The sequence below is a fragment of the Ursus americanus genome, chromosome 21 (assembly GCF_024610735.1).
Source record: "Ursus americanus isolate L20-20 chromosome 21, mUrsAme1.1.p, whole genome shotgun sequence".
Classification (NCBI taxonomy): Eukaryota; Metazoa; Chordata; class Mammalia; order Carnivora; family Ursidae; genus Ursus; species Ursus americanus.
This window is the reverse complement of record NC_142147.1, coordinates 41,544,807-41,563,576: the sequence shown is the minus strand read 5'-3', so window position 1 is coordinate 41,563,576 and position 18,770 is coordinate 41,544,807. Positions and strand designations below refer to the sequence as shown.

Below are 18,770 nucleotides of genomic sequence, written 5' to 3'. Positions count from 1 at the left end.
AATACTTGATCTTTGAATACTTTGAATACCCCCCCAACTTCTCTGTTATTGTTATTATTATTACTTACATCTGGAATTATTTTTTCTCTTTCTAAAGAACACCCTTAAAATTCCCTTTTGTGTAGGTCTGCTCAACAAATTCTGGTTTTGACCACATGAAAATGTCTTTATTCTACCTTCTTTCTTGTAGGATATATTTTTTTAAGATTTTATTCATTTGAGAGAGAGAGCGAGAGCACATGCGCAAGTGCATGGTAGGGAGGGGCAGAGGGAGAGGGAGACGCAGACTCCCTGCTGAGCAGGGAGCTAGATTCCAGGACCTGGAAAACATGACGTAAGCTGAAGGCAGATGCTTAACCATCTGAGCCACCCAGCCTCCCCGTTCTCCACATGTACTTAAAACTAGTATTCCTTGGGTAGGACACTTGCCTCTCTGTTTACCTCTAACCCTTTCGATTATATTATTCAGAATCTGCATGTCCTTTTAACTTTCTATGTACTGGTGCTATGGAATTCTGAGAGCTGTTTCTTGTATTATAAGTAATGTTACCGCATTTTACATTTTTGTAAAGATGAAATATAAATCCTCGTTGCAGGGCGCCTGGGTGGCTCAGTCGTTAAGCGTCTGCCTTCCGCTCAGGTCATGATTCCAGGGTCCTGGATGGAGTCCCACATCGGACTCCCTGCTCAGCGGGGAGCCTGCTTCTCCCTCTCCCACTCCCCCTGCTTGTATTCCCTCTCTCACTGTCTCTCTCTGTCAAATAAATAAAATCTTAAAAAAAATAATAAAATTAAAAAATAAATCATTGCAAATTGTACACTTATCAGTACAGTCCATCCTTTATTACGTCACTTAGTGCTTTTAGCCTTGAATTCTGTTTTTTCTGATATTCCATCAAATGCCCTTTTTGTTGGCTTAAAAATTATGATATACCTTTGCTTATCCTTTTTTAAAAGACTATTGCCACTCTTAGGGTGTCCATGTAATCAAGATTCTGTTAGTTTCCTCTTTGAATCAATCCAAGATTCTTTCACTTTATTTTTTTTTTTTTTAATTTGCCCACACATACCCCAGATTCTTTCACTTTAAGAAGGGGATTCAGTATATTCTCATTATTGTAATGATTAATGTGTCTGTCCTTATTCCTGCCATTTTATTTTATATGTTCTATTCTTCTCTTATTTCTAGCTATTCCTGTTTTGCTCACATTTGATTATCCCTCTTTCTACCCTCAAGAGATTTTGAAGTTATACTTCCTATTTCTTTGTAATAGATGAGTCTTTAATATGACTTTTAAAATTTAAAAATGTGCTTAAACCTATGTTTCTCTCCCTACCTCAAGACTTAAATAGAATTTTTTTTCTTTTTAGTAAAGTTTTTAACATTTTTGTTTTGAAAAAATTTTAGGCTTTAGAAAATGGGCAGAATTATTAGAGGATTCCCATACACCCTTCCCTCAGCTTCCACTAATATTAACATTTTATATAACCATACTATAGTTATCAAAACTAGGAAATTATCATTAGTACAATAGTATTAACTAACCTATAGATTTTATTAGAATTTTATCAAATTTTCCCCCAATGCCGCCTTCTGTCCTAAGATCCAGTCCCAGATCCCATATTACATTTAGGTATTATGTCTCCTTAGCAGCCTGTAATCTGTGATAGTTGTTCAGTCTTTCATGACCTTGATACTTTTGATGAGTATTATTTTGGAGAATACTTGGTGTTAATATGGCTTAATACTGGGGCGCCTGGGTAGCGCAGTCCTTAAGTGTCTGCCTTCGGCTCAGGGCGTGATCCTGGCATTCGGGGATCGAGTCCCACATCGGGCTCCTCCGCTGGGAGCCTGCTTCTTCCTCTCTCACTCCCCTGCTGTGTTCCCTCTCTCGCTGGCTGTCTCTCTGTCAAATAAATAAATAAAATCTTTAAAAAAATATATACATATGGCTTAATACTGGTGGTATTCAACTTGATCACTGGGTTAAGGTTGTGTCTCTCATGTTTTTCTCCTGTAAAGTTACTGTTTTTCTGTCTGTAATTGGTAATTATCTTGGGTGGAGATACTTTGAGAATATACATTTTGCCTACTGATTTTGGTATCTATTGGTGGATCTTGTCTATAAGAGTTATTACAATAGTGTTGTCTAGTGTTGATTTTCTTTGTCCCTGTTCCTTCTAAATTTTTTTTAAAGATTTTATTTATTTATTCAACAGAGATAGAGACAGCCAGCGAGAGAGGGAACACAAGCAGGGGGAGTGGGAGAGGAAGAAGCAGGCTCATAGCGGAGGAGCCTAATGTGGGGCTCGGTCCCATAACGCCAGGATCACGCCCTGAGACAAAGGCAGACGCTTAACTGTTGTGCCACCCAGGTGCCCCTATTCCTTCTAAATTTATTAATTGGAATTCTTCTGTGAGAAATTGCTGTCCCTACCCCCTCTCCCATTCATTTATTTATTCAGTGATTTAGTTCTATCAACATGGGCTTGTGGGTATTTATTCTATGTGTTGTGGCCCACCGCTATCATTATTTATTTCATTGCTCAAATTATTCAAGCTTCAGCCATTGGGAACTCCTTCAGGTTGTTCATGGGTTCTCTTGGCATGTCCTCATTCTTTTTTGAGTACTTCTTTATTTTCTGGTACCACAACATGTTTCAGGCTTATCTTGTATTTTTGCTGCCCCAGACATTCCTCAAAGAAGCCCTGGTTTCTTTTATTGGAGAATGGTATGAAATAGCATCTTTGAATTTCTTTTTATGAGGAAAGTAAGACCTTTATCATCTCTTACCTCCCTATGCCCTAGACCAGGGATTGGCAAACTATAATCAGTGGGTCAGACCCAGCACATGGCCAGTTTTTTATATCACCTACAAGCTAAGAATGGTTTTTACATTTTGAAAGGGTTTAAATACACACACACACACACACACACACACACATACACACACACACATATATATATACATATATATGTATGTGTATGTATGCCAAGGAGACCTTATGTGGTCCACAAAGCCTAAAAACATTTACTATCTGGTCCTCTACAGAAAAGTTTGTTGACCATTGCATAGATTCACCCTCACCCCTAACCCACTCTGATTTTGTTTTAATGATTTTGTTTTAATGATCCAGAATTCTCCTTTCATAGCATCATTGTTCTTATATTTCATAAATTAGGAATTAATCCTTACTAACAATAAAGGTATAAACCAGTCATCTGCCCACTGTAGTCTGTGAGCCTATTGAATTCCATAAATACATTCTGAGGGGTGCATATACAAAATTAAAATGATATGTTTATGGATTTATATCAGTATCTGGCAGTACTATCTATATGAAACATTTCCAGAAGATTAAATAAACACATAAAATCTCATTACAGATCAGCACCAACAGATGAACATTTACCATCAATTTTGATGGTGGAGAACACTAACCTTGAACTCCAGTTAAGGAAAGTGCTGTCTTCCCCAGAAAGAATTCTGTTTTTCTATTTTTTTTCAAGAGTTTTAAAAAAGATTTTATTTATTTATTTGAGAGAGAGAGAGAGTATGAGCAAGGGGAGGGGCAGTGGGAGAGGGGGAGAGAAAATCCTCAATCACACATCCTGCTGAGTGTGGAGCCCGACATAGGGCTCAATCTCATGACCCTGAGATCACAACCTGAGCTGAAACCAAGAGTCAGACGCCTAACCAAGCCACTCAGATGTCCCTACAATCTGGCCCTTTAAAGAGAGTTTGACAGGACACCTTGGCTGGCTCATTGGTAGAGCATTCGACACTTGATCTCGAGGTCTTGAGTTCAAGCCTCACATTGGATGTAGAGCTTACTTTAAAATAAATCAATAAATAAAGAATGGGGCACCTGACTGGCTCAGTCAGTAGAGCATGTAACTCTTCATCTCAGGGTTGTGAGTTCAAGCTCCATGTTGGGTGTGGAGCCTACTTAAAATTTTAAAAAATAATTTAAAAAAAGGAAAAGAAAGTTTGCCAACCCCTGATTTAGAGATATAACTGAAAACCCATGTTTGAGAAAAGCGTATATAATCAAAATTATATTTGCCATGCACCTAAACCAGCTTTAAATCACCAAGACATCTTCACTTCAAAGCTCAAAAACCAAGAACCAACCTTCTGGCTTTTCTTTGTGCTTTGGCTCTAATCTACATTTCCATGGTAGAGTGGAGTCCAAGGTTAAGACTGAACAGATACGATAGATACATCAATAAAGTACTCAGGTTTTTCCTTCTGTGTGTATTAGTTTCCTGTGGCTCCTGTAACAAATTACCACACCTTGGCGGCTTTACAACAATACAAATTTATGATCTTACGCTTCTGGAGATTAGAAGTCCAAGATGCATCTCACTGGGCTAAAACTGAGGTATCTGCAGGGCTGTATTCCTTTCTGCATCCTTTCTTTAGAAGGAGAATCAGATTGGGGGGGGGGGGGGCTTTTCCAGCTTGCATTCCCTGGATCATAGCCAAGCCAGCCGGATAGCCTCTTCAAATCTCCCTCTCTGATTCTGACTCTCCTACCTTCCTCTCTCACTTATAAGGACCCTTGTGATTACAATGAGCCCACCCCGGTAATCCCCATCTTATGGTTAGCTGAGTAGCAACCTTAATTCCATCTCCAACCTTAATTCCCCTTTGCTGTGGAATAGAACATATTCACAATTCCTGCAGTTAGGATGTGGACATCTTGGCTGAGGAGGGTGGGACAGTCATTATTCTGTCTACCACTCTGTATATGGGTTTGTTTGGGGGGAGGGGGCGGCTTTTTTTTTAATCATTTTATTTTTTTTCCTATCATGGTAAGTGTACTCTTTAATCACCATTCCCCATTTCTCCCATCTCCCCCCTCCCCCTGCCACACCTTCCCGTCTGGAAACCATTACTTGTTTTCTTGTAATTAAGAGTCTGCTTCTTAGTTTCTCTCTCTCTCTCTCTCTCTGTTTTTTTTTTCCTTTTATTTGTTTTCTTAAATTCCACATATGAGTGAGATTGAGATCATATGGTATTTGTCTCTCTCTGACTGACTTATTTCACCTAGCTTTATACTCTCCAGCTCTATCCATGTTGCAAATGCCAAGATTGTGTTCTTTTTTATGGCTGGTAATATTCCATTGTGTATATATATCATGTCTTATTTATCCATTCACCTATCAGTGGACACAGGCTACTTCCATAGTTTGGCTGTTGTAAATAATGCTGCAATAAATTGTAGGGGTACATGTATCCCTTTCAATTAGTGTTTTTGTATTTTGGGGGTAAATACGCAGTAGTGCAATTCCTAGATCATAGATAGGGTAGTTCCATTTTTAATTTTTTGAGGAACTTCCATACTGTTTTTCAAAAGGGTTGCACCAATTTGTATTCCCACCAACAGTGTACAAGGGTTCCTTTTCCTTCACATCCTTGCTGATATTTGTTGTTTCTTGTGTTATTTATTTTAGCCATTCTGACAGGTGTGAGGTGATATCTCATTGTAGTTTTGAGTTGCATTTCCCTGGTGATAAGTGATGTTGAGCATCTTCTCGTGTATCTGTGGGCCCTCTGTATAAATCTTCTTTGGAGAAATGTCTTCATGTCTTCTCATTTTTAACTGGATTATTTGGTATTGAGTTGTATCAGTTCTTTATAGATTTTGGATACTAAACCTTTACTGGATACATCATTTGCAAATATCCTTTCCCATTCCATAAGTTGCCTTTTAGTTCTGTTGATTGTTTCCTTCACTATGGATGTATATGGTTTTTTTGTCTGTTTTGAGAAAAAGAGAAAGAGTGTGAGTATGAGTGGGGGGGCAGAGTGGGGCAGAGGGAGAGAGAGAATCTTTTTTTTTTTTAAGATTTTATTTATTTATTTGAGAGAGAGAGAGTGAAGAGAGAGTATGAGAGGGGGGAGGGTCAGAGGGAGAAACATACTCCTCGCTGAACAGGAAACCCAATGTGGGGCTCGATCCCTGGACTCCAGGATCATGACCTGAGCCAAAGGCAGAGGCCCAACCAACTGAGCCACCCAGGCGCCCCGAGAAAAAGAATTGTAAGCAGACTCCATGCCCAGCGCAGAGCCCAATTCAGGGCTTGATCTCACGACCCTGAGATCAGGACCTGAACAGAAATCAAGAGTCAGATACTTTACTGGGCCACCCAGGCACCCCATGGATGTATATGTTTTTTGAACACAGATCATTAAATGTGCATAAATTAAAAGTGTATATAGTATAACTCCACTGGAATTCTATATTTTGTTGGTAGGAAACCCGTTACTGTTTATTCCATACAGAATATTTAGTTGGTGTGTTTTCTTTTTTTTCTTTTCTTTTTCTTTTCTTAGTTGGTGTGTTTTCTAAGTGCTTGTAGTTCTTGGGGTGGGGGAAGCTTTTAATTAGGTTTTTAGTTGTTTTTTTTTTAATAAATATCACATACAAGTTACCATTTGGCCATTTTTAAAGTATATAATCCAGTGGTATTAATTACATTCACAGTGTTGTGCAACCATCAACACTACCCATTTCCAGAATTTATGCATCATCCCAAATAGAAACTCTATTCATTAAACAATAACTCTCCATTTTTCCTTTCTCCCAGCCCATGATTACCTCTATTTTGCTTCCTATCTCTATAAATTTGACTATTCTAAGTACCTCATGTAAGTGGAGTCATATAATATGTGGCTTTTTGTATCTGGTTTAATTCACTTAACATAATGTTTCCAAGGTTCATCCATGTTGTAGCACTTACCAGAATTTCAAAAAAAGCCGAGTAATATTTCATTGTATGTGTATACCACATTCTGTTTATCCATTCACCTGTTGATGGACACTTGGGTTCTTTCCACCTTTTGGCTATTGTGAATAATGCTGCTGTGACCAAAGGTGTACAAGTTATTTGAGTGCCTGTTTTCACATCTTTTGTTGTATACCTAGGAGTAGAATTGCTGGATCAGATGGTAATTGTATGTTTAATTTTTTGAGGGTATTTCTCAAACTTTTAAGAGTTTTTCTTAAATCATGAAGATTATTCTATTAACCGTTATATAAATTTCAAGCATTTTCCTCTGTCATTTGTCTTTTGATTTTCCTTTTGTTGCTTTTGTTCATGTGCAAGTTTTTTGTTTTCTTTTGCTTTTCACTTTTACGTAGTGGAATTTACCAGTCTGCTTTGGTTGCTTTTGGATTTTGAGTCATTGTTTCATTGTTAGGTTTCCCCATACCTAGGTTATAAAGTAATCCATTGTGTTTCCTCTTAGGATTTGTATGGTTTCTATTTTCTTTTAACATTAAAACTCTATTTGGAGTTTATTCTGGTATATAGTGGTGTAATATATGGATACACTTTTATCTTTTTCCAAATGAGTATCCAACTGCCCCAACATTATTTATTACAAAAACTATCCTTTTCCCCTTTGAAATACCACCTTTATAATAAATTCAATTTCCATAAAAAATTCAGTCTTTTTCTGGCCTTTCTTTTTTTTTTTTTTAAAGATTTTATTTATTTATTTGACAGAGATAGAGACAGCCAGCGAGAGAGGGAACACAAGCAGGGGGAGTGGGAGAGGAAGAAGCAGGATCATAGCGGAAGAGCCTGATGTGGGGCTCGATCCCAGAATGCAGGGATCACGCCCTGAGCCGAAGGCAGATGCTTAACCGCCGTGCCACCCAGGCGCCCCCTTTTCTGGCCTTTCTATTGTATTCTGTTGGTCTCTCTCTAGAATCCAATATTTATTCATCAACCACCCATTATTAAAAAATTTATTATATGCTAAGGTTGGTTATAATAGCTAGTAAGAAAGACTATATTTCTGGGGCACCTGGGTGGCTCAGTCAGTTGAGTGTCCAACTCTTGATCTTACAATTATGAGTTCAAGCCCTTAAGAAAAAAAGAAGAAGAAGGAAAGAGAGGCTATATTTCTGCCTTTGGGGAGCTTTAGGAGAAACAAAACAAAAAGATCAACAAATGAATAAGTAAATGAAAATCTAATTACAAGTGATAAAAAGTGTTATGAAGACAGGTGCAAGATGTGGAAGAGAGAATCAGGCTGAAAGCTTTTTTGAAAATGTGCGTTTTAATCTGAGACTTGAAGGATGAGAAAAGCAGCCATACAAAGATCCCAGGACAGGATTCCTGATAGATGGAAGAAACTGATGAGAGGTCTAAGATGGAAAAGACCTACATTTGTTTTAGAAGGCCTGTGATTTGGTACATACGGAGGAAAGGAGACAATGTTCAACATGAAGGAGCATTGTCCTTGGTTGAAAGAGAATGAAAATAAAGATAGGCAGGGACTCACTTTGCCAAGAGCCTGTGAAACATGGCAGTGATTTTGGAATTTATTGGAATTTTTCCAGTGACTTTGGAAGTGCAAGGAGAAGACTATGGAAAACTTTAAGCAGGAATTTTCATTTTGATTGGCGTCAGCATCATGTTGTGGAAAGTGTTAAAAATGTAGATGCTGGAGCGCATGGGTGGCTCAATCTGACTCTTAGTTTTGGCTCAGGTCATGATCTCAGGGTCATGAGATCCAGCCCCACATTGGGCTCTGCACTCAATGGAGTCTGCTTCTAGATTCTCTCCCTCTGCCCGTTCCCCCACTTTCTTTCTCTCCCTCTCTCCTTCTTGTAAGTAAAAAAAAAAAAAAAAAAAAGGATGCTTTATTCATATGAAGTGCCCAGAAACTGGCAAATTCTCTGCCATTAGTGATTAGTGGGGGCTGGAGGGAATGGAGAATGATGAATGACTCATTAGTGGGCACAAGGTTTCTAGTTGGGGTGATGAGAATGTTCTGGAACTAGATAGTGGCAATAGATGCATGACATTGGGAATGTATTGCAGACTATTGAATTGTACTCTTTAAAATGGGGGGATTTATGTTTTGTGAATCTTACCTCAATTTAAATATACATATATTGTTTTTAAGTATGTATAGATATGTACATACAGGCTAGCATATGCACACACATGACTTGTCTCCTGTAGATTTTGATTCAGCCTGGGGTGGTCTCAGACATTTATATTGTTAACATGCTTCCTGGATGATTCTAATCTTTATAAAAATTGAGAAACCCCAGCTCAATTTCTTTTCTTGCTCCCTTCTGGCACCATATGAGCTCTCATCATATTTGCACTTTCATGTGCTCTTTAGAAATTGCACAGCAATATTTGAGGGGCGCCTGTGTGGCTCAGTCGTTAAGCATTTGCCTTTGGCTCAGGGCGTGATCTCAGGGTCCTGGGATCGAGCCCCACATCAGACTCCCTGCTCCGCTGGAGCCTGCTTCTCCCTCTCCCACTCCCTCTGCTTGTGTTCCTCTCTCACTGGCTGTCTCTCTCTGTCAAATAAATAAATAAAAATCTTAAAAAAAAAAATATTTGAGACTTATACAAGCCATTCACTTTTTAAGGTGATTTTCATTTTGTCTCTCTGGTCTGCTGTAGAATTTTTTATTTCTCTTAAAAGAAAAAACTGTATTTTTTTTTCTTTTTCAGAGCTGGAGTCCAGGTGTGAGAAATTTCCACAAAAAGATATTTCTGAAGTAGAGTCATTCAATTGGGAGATAATGGAAAGCCTTAAATGCTGTGATTTTGATGGCTCTAGTTTGAGAGATGACTGGGAATACAAAGGCCAATTTGAAAGACAACAAGTAACTCAGGAATGCTGTTTCAAACAAGTAAAAGTCACATATGAAAACATACCCACTTTTGAGCATCATACATCCCTCAATTTACATCAGAACAATGAGATTGGTGAGAAACTGATTGAATGTAATGAATGTGGAAAAGCATTTAGCCGTGGCTCACACCTTATTCAGCATCAGAAAACTCATACTGGTGAAAAACCCTTTGAATGTAAGGAATGTGGGAAGGCCTTTAGTCGTGCCTCACACCTTGTTCAACATCAGAGAATTCATACAGGTGAGAAACCTTATGACTGTAAGGAATGTGGGAAGGCCTTTGGCCGTACTTCAGAGCTTATTCTACATCAAAGACTTCATAGTGGTGTCAAACCCTATGAATGTAAAGAATGTGGAAAGACCTTTAGACAGCATTCACAACTTATTCTGCATCAAAGAACTCACACAGGTGAGAAACCTTATGTATGTAAAGACTGTGGGAAGGCTTTTATTCGTGGCTCACAACTTACTGTTCATCGGAGAATTCATACAGGGGCTAGACCCTATCAGTGTAAAGAATGTGGGAAAGCCTTTAGACAGCATTCACAGCTTACTGTCCACCAGAGGATTCATACTGGTGAGAAACCGTATGAATGTAAGGAATGTGGGAAGGGCTTTATCCATAGCTCAGAAGTTACTCGACATCAAAGAATTCATTCTGGGGAGAAACCCTACGAATGTAAGGAATGTGGGAAGGCCTTTAGACAACATGCACAGCTCACACGACATCAGAGAGTTCATACTGGTGACCGACCTTACGAATGTAAGGACTGTGGGAAGGCATTCAGTCGTAGTTCATACCTTATTCAACATCAGAGAATTCATACAGGTGACAAACCCTATGAATGTAAGGAATGTGGGAAGGCCTTTATTCGTGTTTCACAACTGACTCATCATCAGCGAATTCATACTTGTGAGAAACCCTATCAATGTAGGGAATGTGGAATGGCCTTTATTCGTAGTTCACAACTTACTGAACATCAGAGAATTCATCCTGGAATCAAACCTTATGAATGTAGAGAATGTGGGCAGGCCTTTATTCTTGGCTCACAGCTCATCGAACACTACAGAATCCATACTGGTTAGAAAGCCTTGAATGTTAGGGGTGTAGGAGCCTTTATGTGGAGTTCACACCTGACTCAATATTAGATAATTTGTATGTAATGTAATTAATGTGAAAACCTTCACTTGTCACTTCCGTTACAGAATATCGGATAACTCATAGCAGAAGAAAATTCAATAAATGTGGGAATTCTTTTTGCCTCACACTCACTGCTTGCTAAGCATCAGAAAACTTATGCTGAAAAAAATATTAATATGAATATAGAAAACTTTCTGTTACCACTCAAAATGTGTTAAACTTCTGAGAATTCCTAATAGAAAATGACCTTATTAAGATATTTTGTGAATGTGCCTTTTATACCATGATATACATCTTAACATTATCTCAGCTCCACCAGTTACCGACTGTATTGATTTTGGACAAATAATGCAGTCTTCCTGTTCCTCAGTTTACTTATTTTTAAGCAGTGATCATTATACTTACCTAATAGAGTTTTCCTGAGGACTATCAGATATTTTATATAAAGCCTGTGTTCAATAAATATTAGTTATCATTGTTAATTAATAATGGTATAACTGTTAAGGAGTTCCTGTGAGAGGAGGACCTTATGAATGTGTCAAATATCAAAAAGCCTTCATAACCACTTGTTATGATAGTTCATTCTAAAAAACAGTAGTCAAGTATAATTATCATGAGGTCTTCATGATACTTAAAGCTAGAAAGTCACAAGATTAGAAATTAACAGAAGAGTAACCAAAAGAAATCTGCCTATTTAGAAATCTAAAGCCACCTTCAAGTATGACTTCGAAAGCAATCAGAAATTTCTACATGTCAAAACCAGTTCAGCGTAGCCAAAGCTGTGTTCCTGTCAACCCAAGGATTGAAGGTAGGGGCTTTGTTCTCCAAATGTGGATCTCCAGCTCCTACTCATTGCCAGTTATATACTAAGCACATTGAAAAATGTCAACTCTAAAAATTAGAGGGAAATAACCACATAAACCCAAATCAACGGTAAGAATGATCATTAAAAACAAAAAAATAATAAACTAGAAAACAACAGTAGACTTCATATGAAGGTTATTTATTTTAACAATATAAGATGGATGATTGACAACCCTGATCTAGGGGGGAAAAAACATTAGTATTATGAATAAGGAAGAGCTGAATATTCCTTCTAAATAATCACTATGCATGATTTTAATGTATTTGAAAATGTAAAGAGAATAGATTTTTACAAAAATATCAAAGTTCACAAAGATATGGAATACCTGAATAAATCAATGATTGTAGAAGGACATAAAAAGTCAGTCTGCCCCTTTAAAGAAAACAGTTTAACCTGCTAAAACTTCAAGGAACAGATAGATAATCCCTGAAAGAAGCTTGCCAGTTTATTTTCAAGGCTAAATAAAATCGCAATTTTAAAAAATTCGACAAGGATGGCTCCCAAGAAACAAATTTTAGATGATTATCATTTGTGAAAATAAATATAAATAAAATTCCTGCTAATTGAATCCAGTCTCTTTAAAGTTAGAAGCTCATTCTAAATGGAATATCTAGAATTTCACCTGTTGTGGGTTAATTATGTTTTCAGAATTTTGATATGACTCCAGATGACAGAGGGAAAGAGCCCCGATCCAACCCCAGAGCTTGTGATTGAATCTGGGGAATCTCAAGAAGCATCCCCTCAATACAGGCAGTGTCTGGGGAAGCGGGCCTGTTGTCTCCGGAAGCCATCCATCTTTTCAGTCATCATGAGTGTTCACTAAGGCACCTGTATTTTCTACATGTGTCACTGCCTACGCAGGGTTAGAAAGTAGTATTCTGTATGTCATTTTTAAGTGGTTTAATGATTAGGATGTACATTTGGAGGGGCTCAAAGCTATGACATTAAGAAGTGTTACTTTGAATAGTTAAAACACATGCACAGGATAAATATTTTAAAGTTACGATTTGGTATGCAGACATAAGTCAGTCTCCACACCATCGATGCCCCTTCCCACCGTGTTATTCTATGTACCTATCACTGTATCAAGTTCTTGTATATACTTCCTGATTTTTATGTTTGCCTAAGTGTAGACATGCACATAACACTCTTTATAAAAGTATTTTACATAAATGGTAGCAAATTTCTATACTTGATATTTTTGCTTATCTGTACACCTTGAAATTGGATCATATCAATACATATATAGTTGCCTTATTCTTCCTTAACAGCTGCATAGTATATGTGTTTCATTATTTATCCTGTCGATTTAGTTTTTTTCATTATTCTTTGCTTTCAAACAATACTGTAATAAATATCCTTGCACACAAATTATTTTGTATATGTGTGATATCTCTTTAAGATAAATTCCTAAAAGAGGAAGTGCTAGATCAAAAGGTATATACAGTTTTGAAACTTTCTATTCACACAGAATCTTATAATGTACCCCTAGTGCCCCCATCATCAGCTTCAGTAATTACTAGCTAATGGCCAGTCTTGTTTTATCTGTATTCCCACACACTCCCCCAGCCTCTTGTCAGTTTTGAAGTAAATCCCAGCTACATCATTTCATCCATAAATATTTCAGTATGTATCTCTAAAATATATCACAATTTGAGAAAATATTTTCACTCCTTAAAAAAAATGGCAGGGTGCCTGGGTGGTTCAGTTGGTTAGGCGTCCGACTCTTGATTGCAGCTCAGGTCTTGATCTTGGAGTCATGGGTTCAGGCCCAGTGTTGGGTTCTGTGCTGGGCGTGGAGCCTGCTTAAAAACAAAACAAACGTTTTAAAAAGGTAATACTGTCATTCCAGATCTGATGGTCAGTGTTCCAATTTGTAATTGATAAGCGTCGATTTTTTTAAAAAGTTAATTGAGATCCAAATTATGTCCAGGAATTGCAGTTGTTACGTCTCTGAAGTTTCATTTTATCCATTCTTTCTCATCCTTTTTTTTCCCCTGGTAATTTATTTTCTGAAGAAACTAGATTGTTTGCCTTACAGAGTTTCTCAGAGCCTGGTTTTTGCTGACTGCATCCCATGGCATTGTTTAACATGCTCCTCTATCCTTGGTATTTCTATAAATTGGTAGTTGGTATCTAGAGGTTTGATCAGATTGAGGAGGGTTTTTGTTTTGCTGAGATATTGAGACACAACATTGTGGTGTCTTTTTATGACATTAGCAACTATTGTTCAATTGATCTATTAATCCAGTAAGGATTACAAATGATACCTACTTCTTCTTCCCTTACTAGCCAGAATATTTTTATGAAGAAAAACTTCCCTTTAACTACCATTTGGTTACCCATGTTACAGCAAGGAAAGACAGGATAAATGCTTCTTTCTCTTAATTGGTTTTCAAAATAATGAGTTGGTTCCCTAGCATTCGGCCATGGTAATTTATGAGTTTAAGGGTGTGTAGCATATTTATTTAAATACAGTTTGGCTGTACTCTCATTGATGCTAAAATTGTTCCATGTTTGGGATGTGGAGCCTCTTCCAGCTGCCTCTTCTGTCCTTTTGATATGACCCTATGAACACTTGCTTGCTGTCTGCCACAAGATGCGCCTTGTTCGTTTCCTACCTCCCACCTTGAAGCAGCCATTTTCCAAGGAGTCATCTTTTTTTGGTATTTTGGCACATTCCCAAACGGTATATAGAAACCACAAATCACAAGGAGTGCTCCATTCTCTGGTCAGTCATTTTTAGATAGCTGTTTTATACACATTGCTCAAGTGCCTTCAGGAAAATTATGCATCTATGCACCTGCCCACACAGAAGAGATCCCAAGACACCACATTCATCTAATCCTACAGAAAACACTTCTTTGAAATGTAGACCATTCGAAGGGTAAAAAATGGAAAAGTGACTTTCATTTTCACTTCCATTCCTTTGACTATGATTAAGATAGATGACCGTTTGTTCACATACTTCTTGACCATTGGTATTGCTTGTAGCATGGTGCCTAAAACATAGTAGCTGCTGAATAAATATTTGTTAATTGAATAAATTAATTGTATATTCATACCCTTTGCTCATTAGTAATGAACTAGTCATATTTTTCTACTTAAAAGAGCTATTTTTGAGAGGAATAAATGTGTATAAAATTCCTAACACAGTACTTGGGATTCATCAAGTGTTCCCTGGTCTTGTTACTTGCATACATTGTCATTTATGTCTCTGATTTGGCTTCTTTTTTTTTTTCCTACTTTAAAAGATTAAGAAATTGAGAGTCAAGAGATTAAGTAGCTTGCCCAAGGCCTTGTAAATGGAGAATCCTAAATTACAAGGGCAAGGTCAAGATAGGGCAGAATTTCATGTACATATACAGCTTTACAGATGTGAGACCATGAAAAGGGGAAAAAAGTGGTTTTTTTCAGGTAATCTATAAAATGCATGGTCCTAGTACAGAAAGTGGCAAGGCTAGGAACAAAGGTATAAAAGAGCTTAATTAGAATCTTTTTTTAAAAAAAAATTATTTGTCCTTACAAAGAGTGAAATGCTCAAATAGAATATAGAGTATAGAGGGGCGCCTGGGTGGCACAGCGGTTAAGCATCTGCCTTCGGCTCAGGGCGTGATCCCAGCGTTATGGGATCGAGCCCCACATCAGGCTCCTCCGCTATGAGCCTGCTTCTTCCTCTCCCACTCCCCCTGCTTGTGTTCCCTCTCTCGTTGGCTGTCTCTATCTCTGTCGAATAAATAAATAAAATATTTTTTTTAAAAAAGAATACAGAGTATAGAAAACTATAAGAAAACATTTTGAGTATCTTCACTAAAACATGCATGTTACCATTTTTGCATATTTCCTCCTAGCTTCTAAGTTTTTAAAAATTCATACTTTATGGGGTGCCTGGGTCGTTCAGTGGGTTAAGTATCTGACTCTTGATTTTGGCTCAGGTCATGATCTCAGGGTCCTGGGATTGAGCCCCAAGGCAGGCTCTGCACTCAGCAGAGGGTCTGCTTCAGGATTCTCTCTCTCCCTCTCCCTCTGCCCCTTCCCCTACTCACACACCCTCTGTCTCTCTGTCTCTCAAATCTTTTAAAAAATTAATACTTTATTACGGAAAACTTCAAACATGCACAAAAGTAGAAAGTACAGTGAACTCTCGTAATTCTCATCACCCTGCTATAAAAACTGTCAACCCATGACCAGTCTTACTTTGTCCATATCCACACCCACTTCCTCTTTCTTTGGATTCTTTTCTTTTTTAATCCTCTTGAAAGCAGAACTTAGGTCATATGATGATATCTGTAACTATTTCAGCAATTATCTCTAAAAGAATTAAAAAATACATATATGTCAGTAGAAATTTATAATCTTGAGCCATTAGTAGGGAGGACAATAAAATTTTCTACTAAATCTAGCTTAAGCTTATACTTATGATTCTCATTGTGATTGCAGAGACAGTTGTTTCATACGTATTAGGAGAATCAGGAATTTAGGAAAAAGTTTTCCTATGAACAACATTCTTACCCAAAAGTTGTCTCTCTCCTTTTCAAAAAAGGAAATTTTTCAGGTGCAATTGTGAGATGTGAAGCTTGCTTTGTTGTTTGTTTTTATTTTTAAAAATTGACTGAATTGGTACAACTCTTACCATAATTCTAAATCCTTGATGTGTTGACAGTTGTATCTGCTACTTTGCTCCTAGGAGACAGTCAGATATTTGTTGAATAAATAGTAAGTAATAACAGGTAGTAAATTTGAGTTAATAAATTAGGCAAATGGTAGAACATTTTTGTGGGGAGAAGATGGAGGTGGGAAACCTTCCCTTTACCGAAAAAAAATTTTTTTAGATATAGATATGAAATTCCACACTATGCCTTAAACTCTAGCTGAAGGAGAATTTCATAAGTCATTCCAAAGAATTCATATATTTTTTTAAAATATTGTATCTGGGAAACCTGGGTGGCTCAGTTGGTTAAACATCTGTCTTCGGCTCGGGTCACGATCTCAGGGTCCTGGGATCGAGTTCCAGCGGGGAGCCTCCTTCTCCCTCTGCCTGTTTGTTCCCTCTCTCTCTCTCTGACAAATAAGTAAAATCTTTAAAAATATATATTTTATTTATTTACTTATGTGTTTGAGAGATAGAGTATGAGCAGGGGGAGGGGCAGAGGGCGAAGCGATGGGAGTCAATGTCATCAGTTTACTTGGTCAACTTCCTACTTTCTATCATCCTGTGTCCCCAGTGGAAGCATTCTCTCTGGGGACAAAGATCTTCAAATCAGCAGAGTTCAAAGTCTCCAGGGAAGTCAGGAAAAATTCTGCCAGTTATTGGGCATAATGATGAGAGGAGCCACTCCCACTCCCACTCCTTGATTCCCAGGTCCATGTATTTGGGTTTAGGGGAGACAGCAACATATGATGGTCTCTGAGTCAAAGCATATACTGAGCCCTCTGAAAACAGAACTCTTATCTTCTCAGGTTGTTGACTCCCAGCTGGCACCATAAGTGAGTCTTCAGTAAGTTATTCCACCCTCCAATTGAGCTAGCTGGTGCTGGATGATAGGGCATGTAGTTAGACCAAGTAATTCCATGGACATGAAACTATTACTGTACTTCCTTTGCTGTGAAATAACTTCTTTGACCAGATGCAATGCTGTAAAGAATGCCATGATGGTGAATAAGGCATTCTGTGAGTCCACCTACAATGGCTCCAGCACAAGCATTATGGGCAGGAAAGGCAAGTCCTTTTCCAGAATATGTGTTTATTCCCATAAGGATAAATCTCTGCCCAACCAGCCTGCCACCAAGTTGATGGTCCCTACAGGGAAGATTCTTTATCAGGGACACTATGTTGGTGTTTCTGTTGGCAGATTAGGCATTTGGCAGTTAACTAGTTAGTATTAACCAGGTCAGCCTTGGTGAGGGGAAGTCCACACTGTTGAGCCCATGCATAACTTCCATCCATGCCACCATGACCACTTTGTTCATGGGCCCATTAAGGAAGCACTGGATGGCTGAGGAAGAAGGCTGAATAACATCCACATAATGTGTCATCTTTGTCTACCTGATCATTAAGAATTTCCTCTGCGGTGGGTGTTCTTTAGTGGGCATTCATATGGAATGAAAGCCTGTGCTCATCAGAAAGCGCAATGCATACACCTCTTCTCCAGAATTCCTTGTCACCAATTTTCCAATATTGTTGCTTCCAAGTCCCTGACCAACACTAGCAACTGCCCACGAAACTATTCAGATTCATCCTTCTGGCAATCTCTCTAAGCCAGACAAATGATAAAAACCAAATATATTGTTCAAAGTCCTACCCACTGAAAGGAATCATTCTTTACCACTGGCCTTCAGGATCACCTCTGAGTAGGGTTATAACGCCGTAGCTATCAACTTTTCAGGCGGGACCAGCATATCATGCAGACCCGTCTGTTTTCCAGGCTCATGTTTTTATTTCCTCAGTCAACCTGTTGTAAGGAACATTCCAAGTGACCATAGGCATGGAGGAGTCAGTGTCCTAGGAGTTGGTTCCATATGGATCTGAGCCACCTCTTTGTGCAACTCACTGGTACCTTTTGGACGTGCCCAAGTTTGGTCTCTTATATACCATTCTTACCTGATGATAGATTGCTGCTGCTCACACCCAGCCTTATGGCCAAATGGGTCAGAAAACACACAGCTTATGATGGAAAGCTCAGGCTGAATGGTCACCTCATGTCTCAGTCAGGGTTTCAGTCTCTACCAAGGTCCAGTAGCAAGACAGAAGCAGTTTCTCAAAAGGAGAATGATTAGCTGCAGAAGATGCCATATATTTGCTCCGAAATTCCAGAGGTCTGCTTTGTGATTCTCCTATCGGTGCTTACCAGAGCCTCCATACAGCAACCCTATTTACCATAAACACTCAAGTACTTTGGATCTCCTGGATCCTAAGGCCAAGTGGTAGAATGACTTGTAGCACAGCCTAAACTCTCCATAGAGCCTTCTCTTGTTCTGATCCCCACTAGAAACTTGCAGTCGTAAGTGCGACTGTAGCACATTCCAATGTCATATATGTGGCCTGCACAATCCAAAGAGGTCTACCAAAATTTGTGCCTCTT

General features: G+C 38.3%; 1 protein-coding gene across 4 annotated transcripts in view; it reads left to right on the top strand.

Annotated features, from left to right (window-relative positions):
* The window catches only part of ZNF565 (zinc finger protein 565), a 35,779-nt gene extending 24,699 nt beyond the window's left edge, over nt 1–11,080 (top strand). For all 4 annotated transcript variants that reach the window (XM_045805183.2, XM_045805181.2, XM_087871112.1 and 1 more), the window contains one exon: nt 9,498–11,080. In XM_045805183.2, coding sequence (XP_045661139.1) covers nt 9,498–10,768 — 1,271 coding nt within the window. In that variant the 3' untranslated portion in view covers nt 10,769–11,080. The remainder of the gene's footprint in view (nt 1–9,497) is intronic.
* Nucleotides 11,081–18,770: the final 7,690 nt, after the last annotated feature.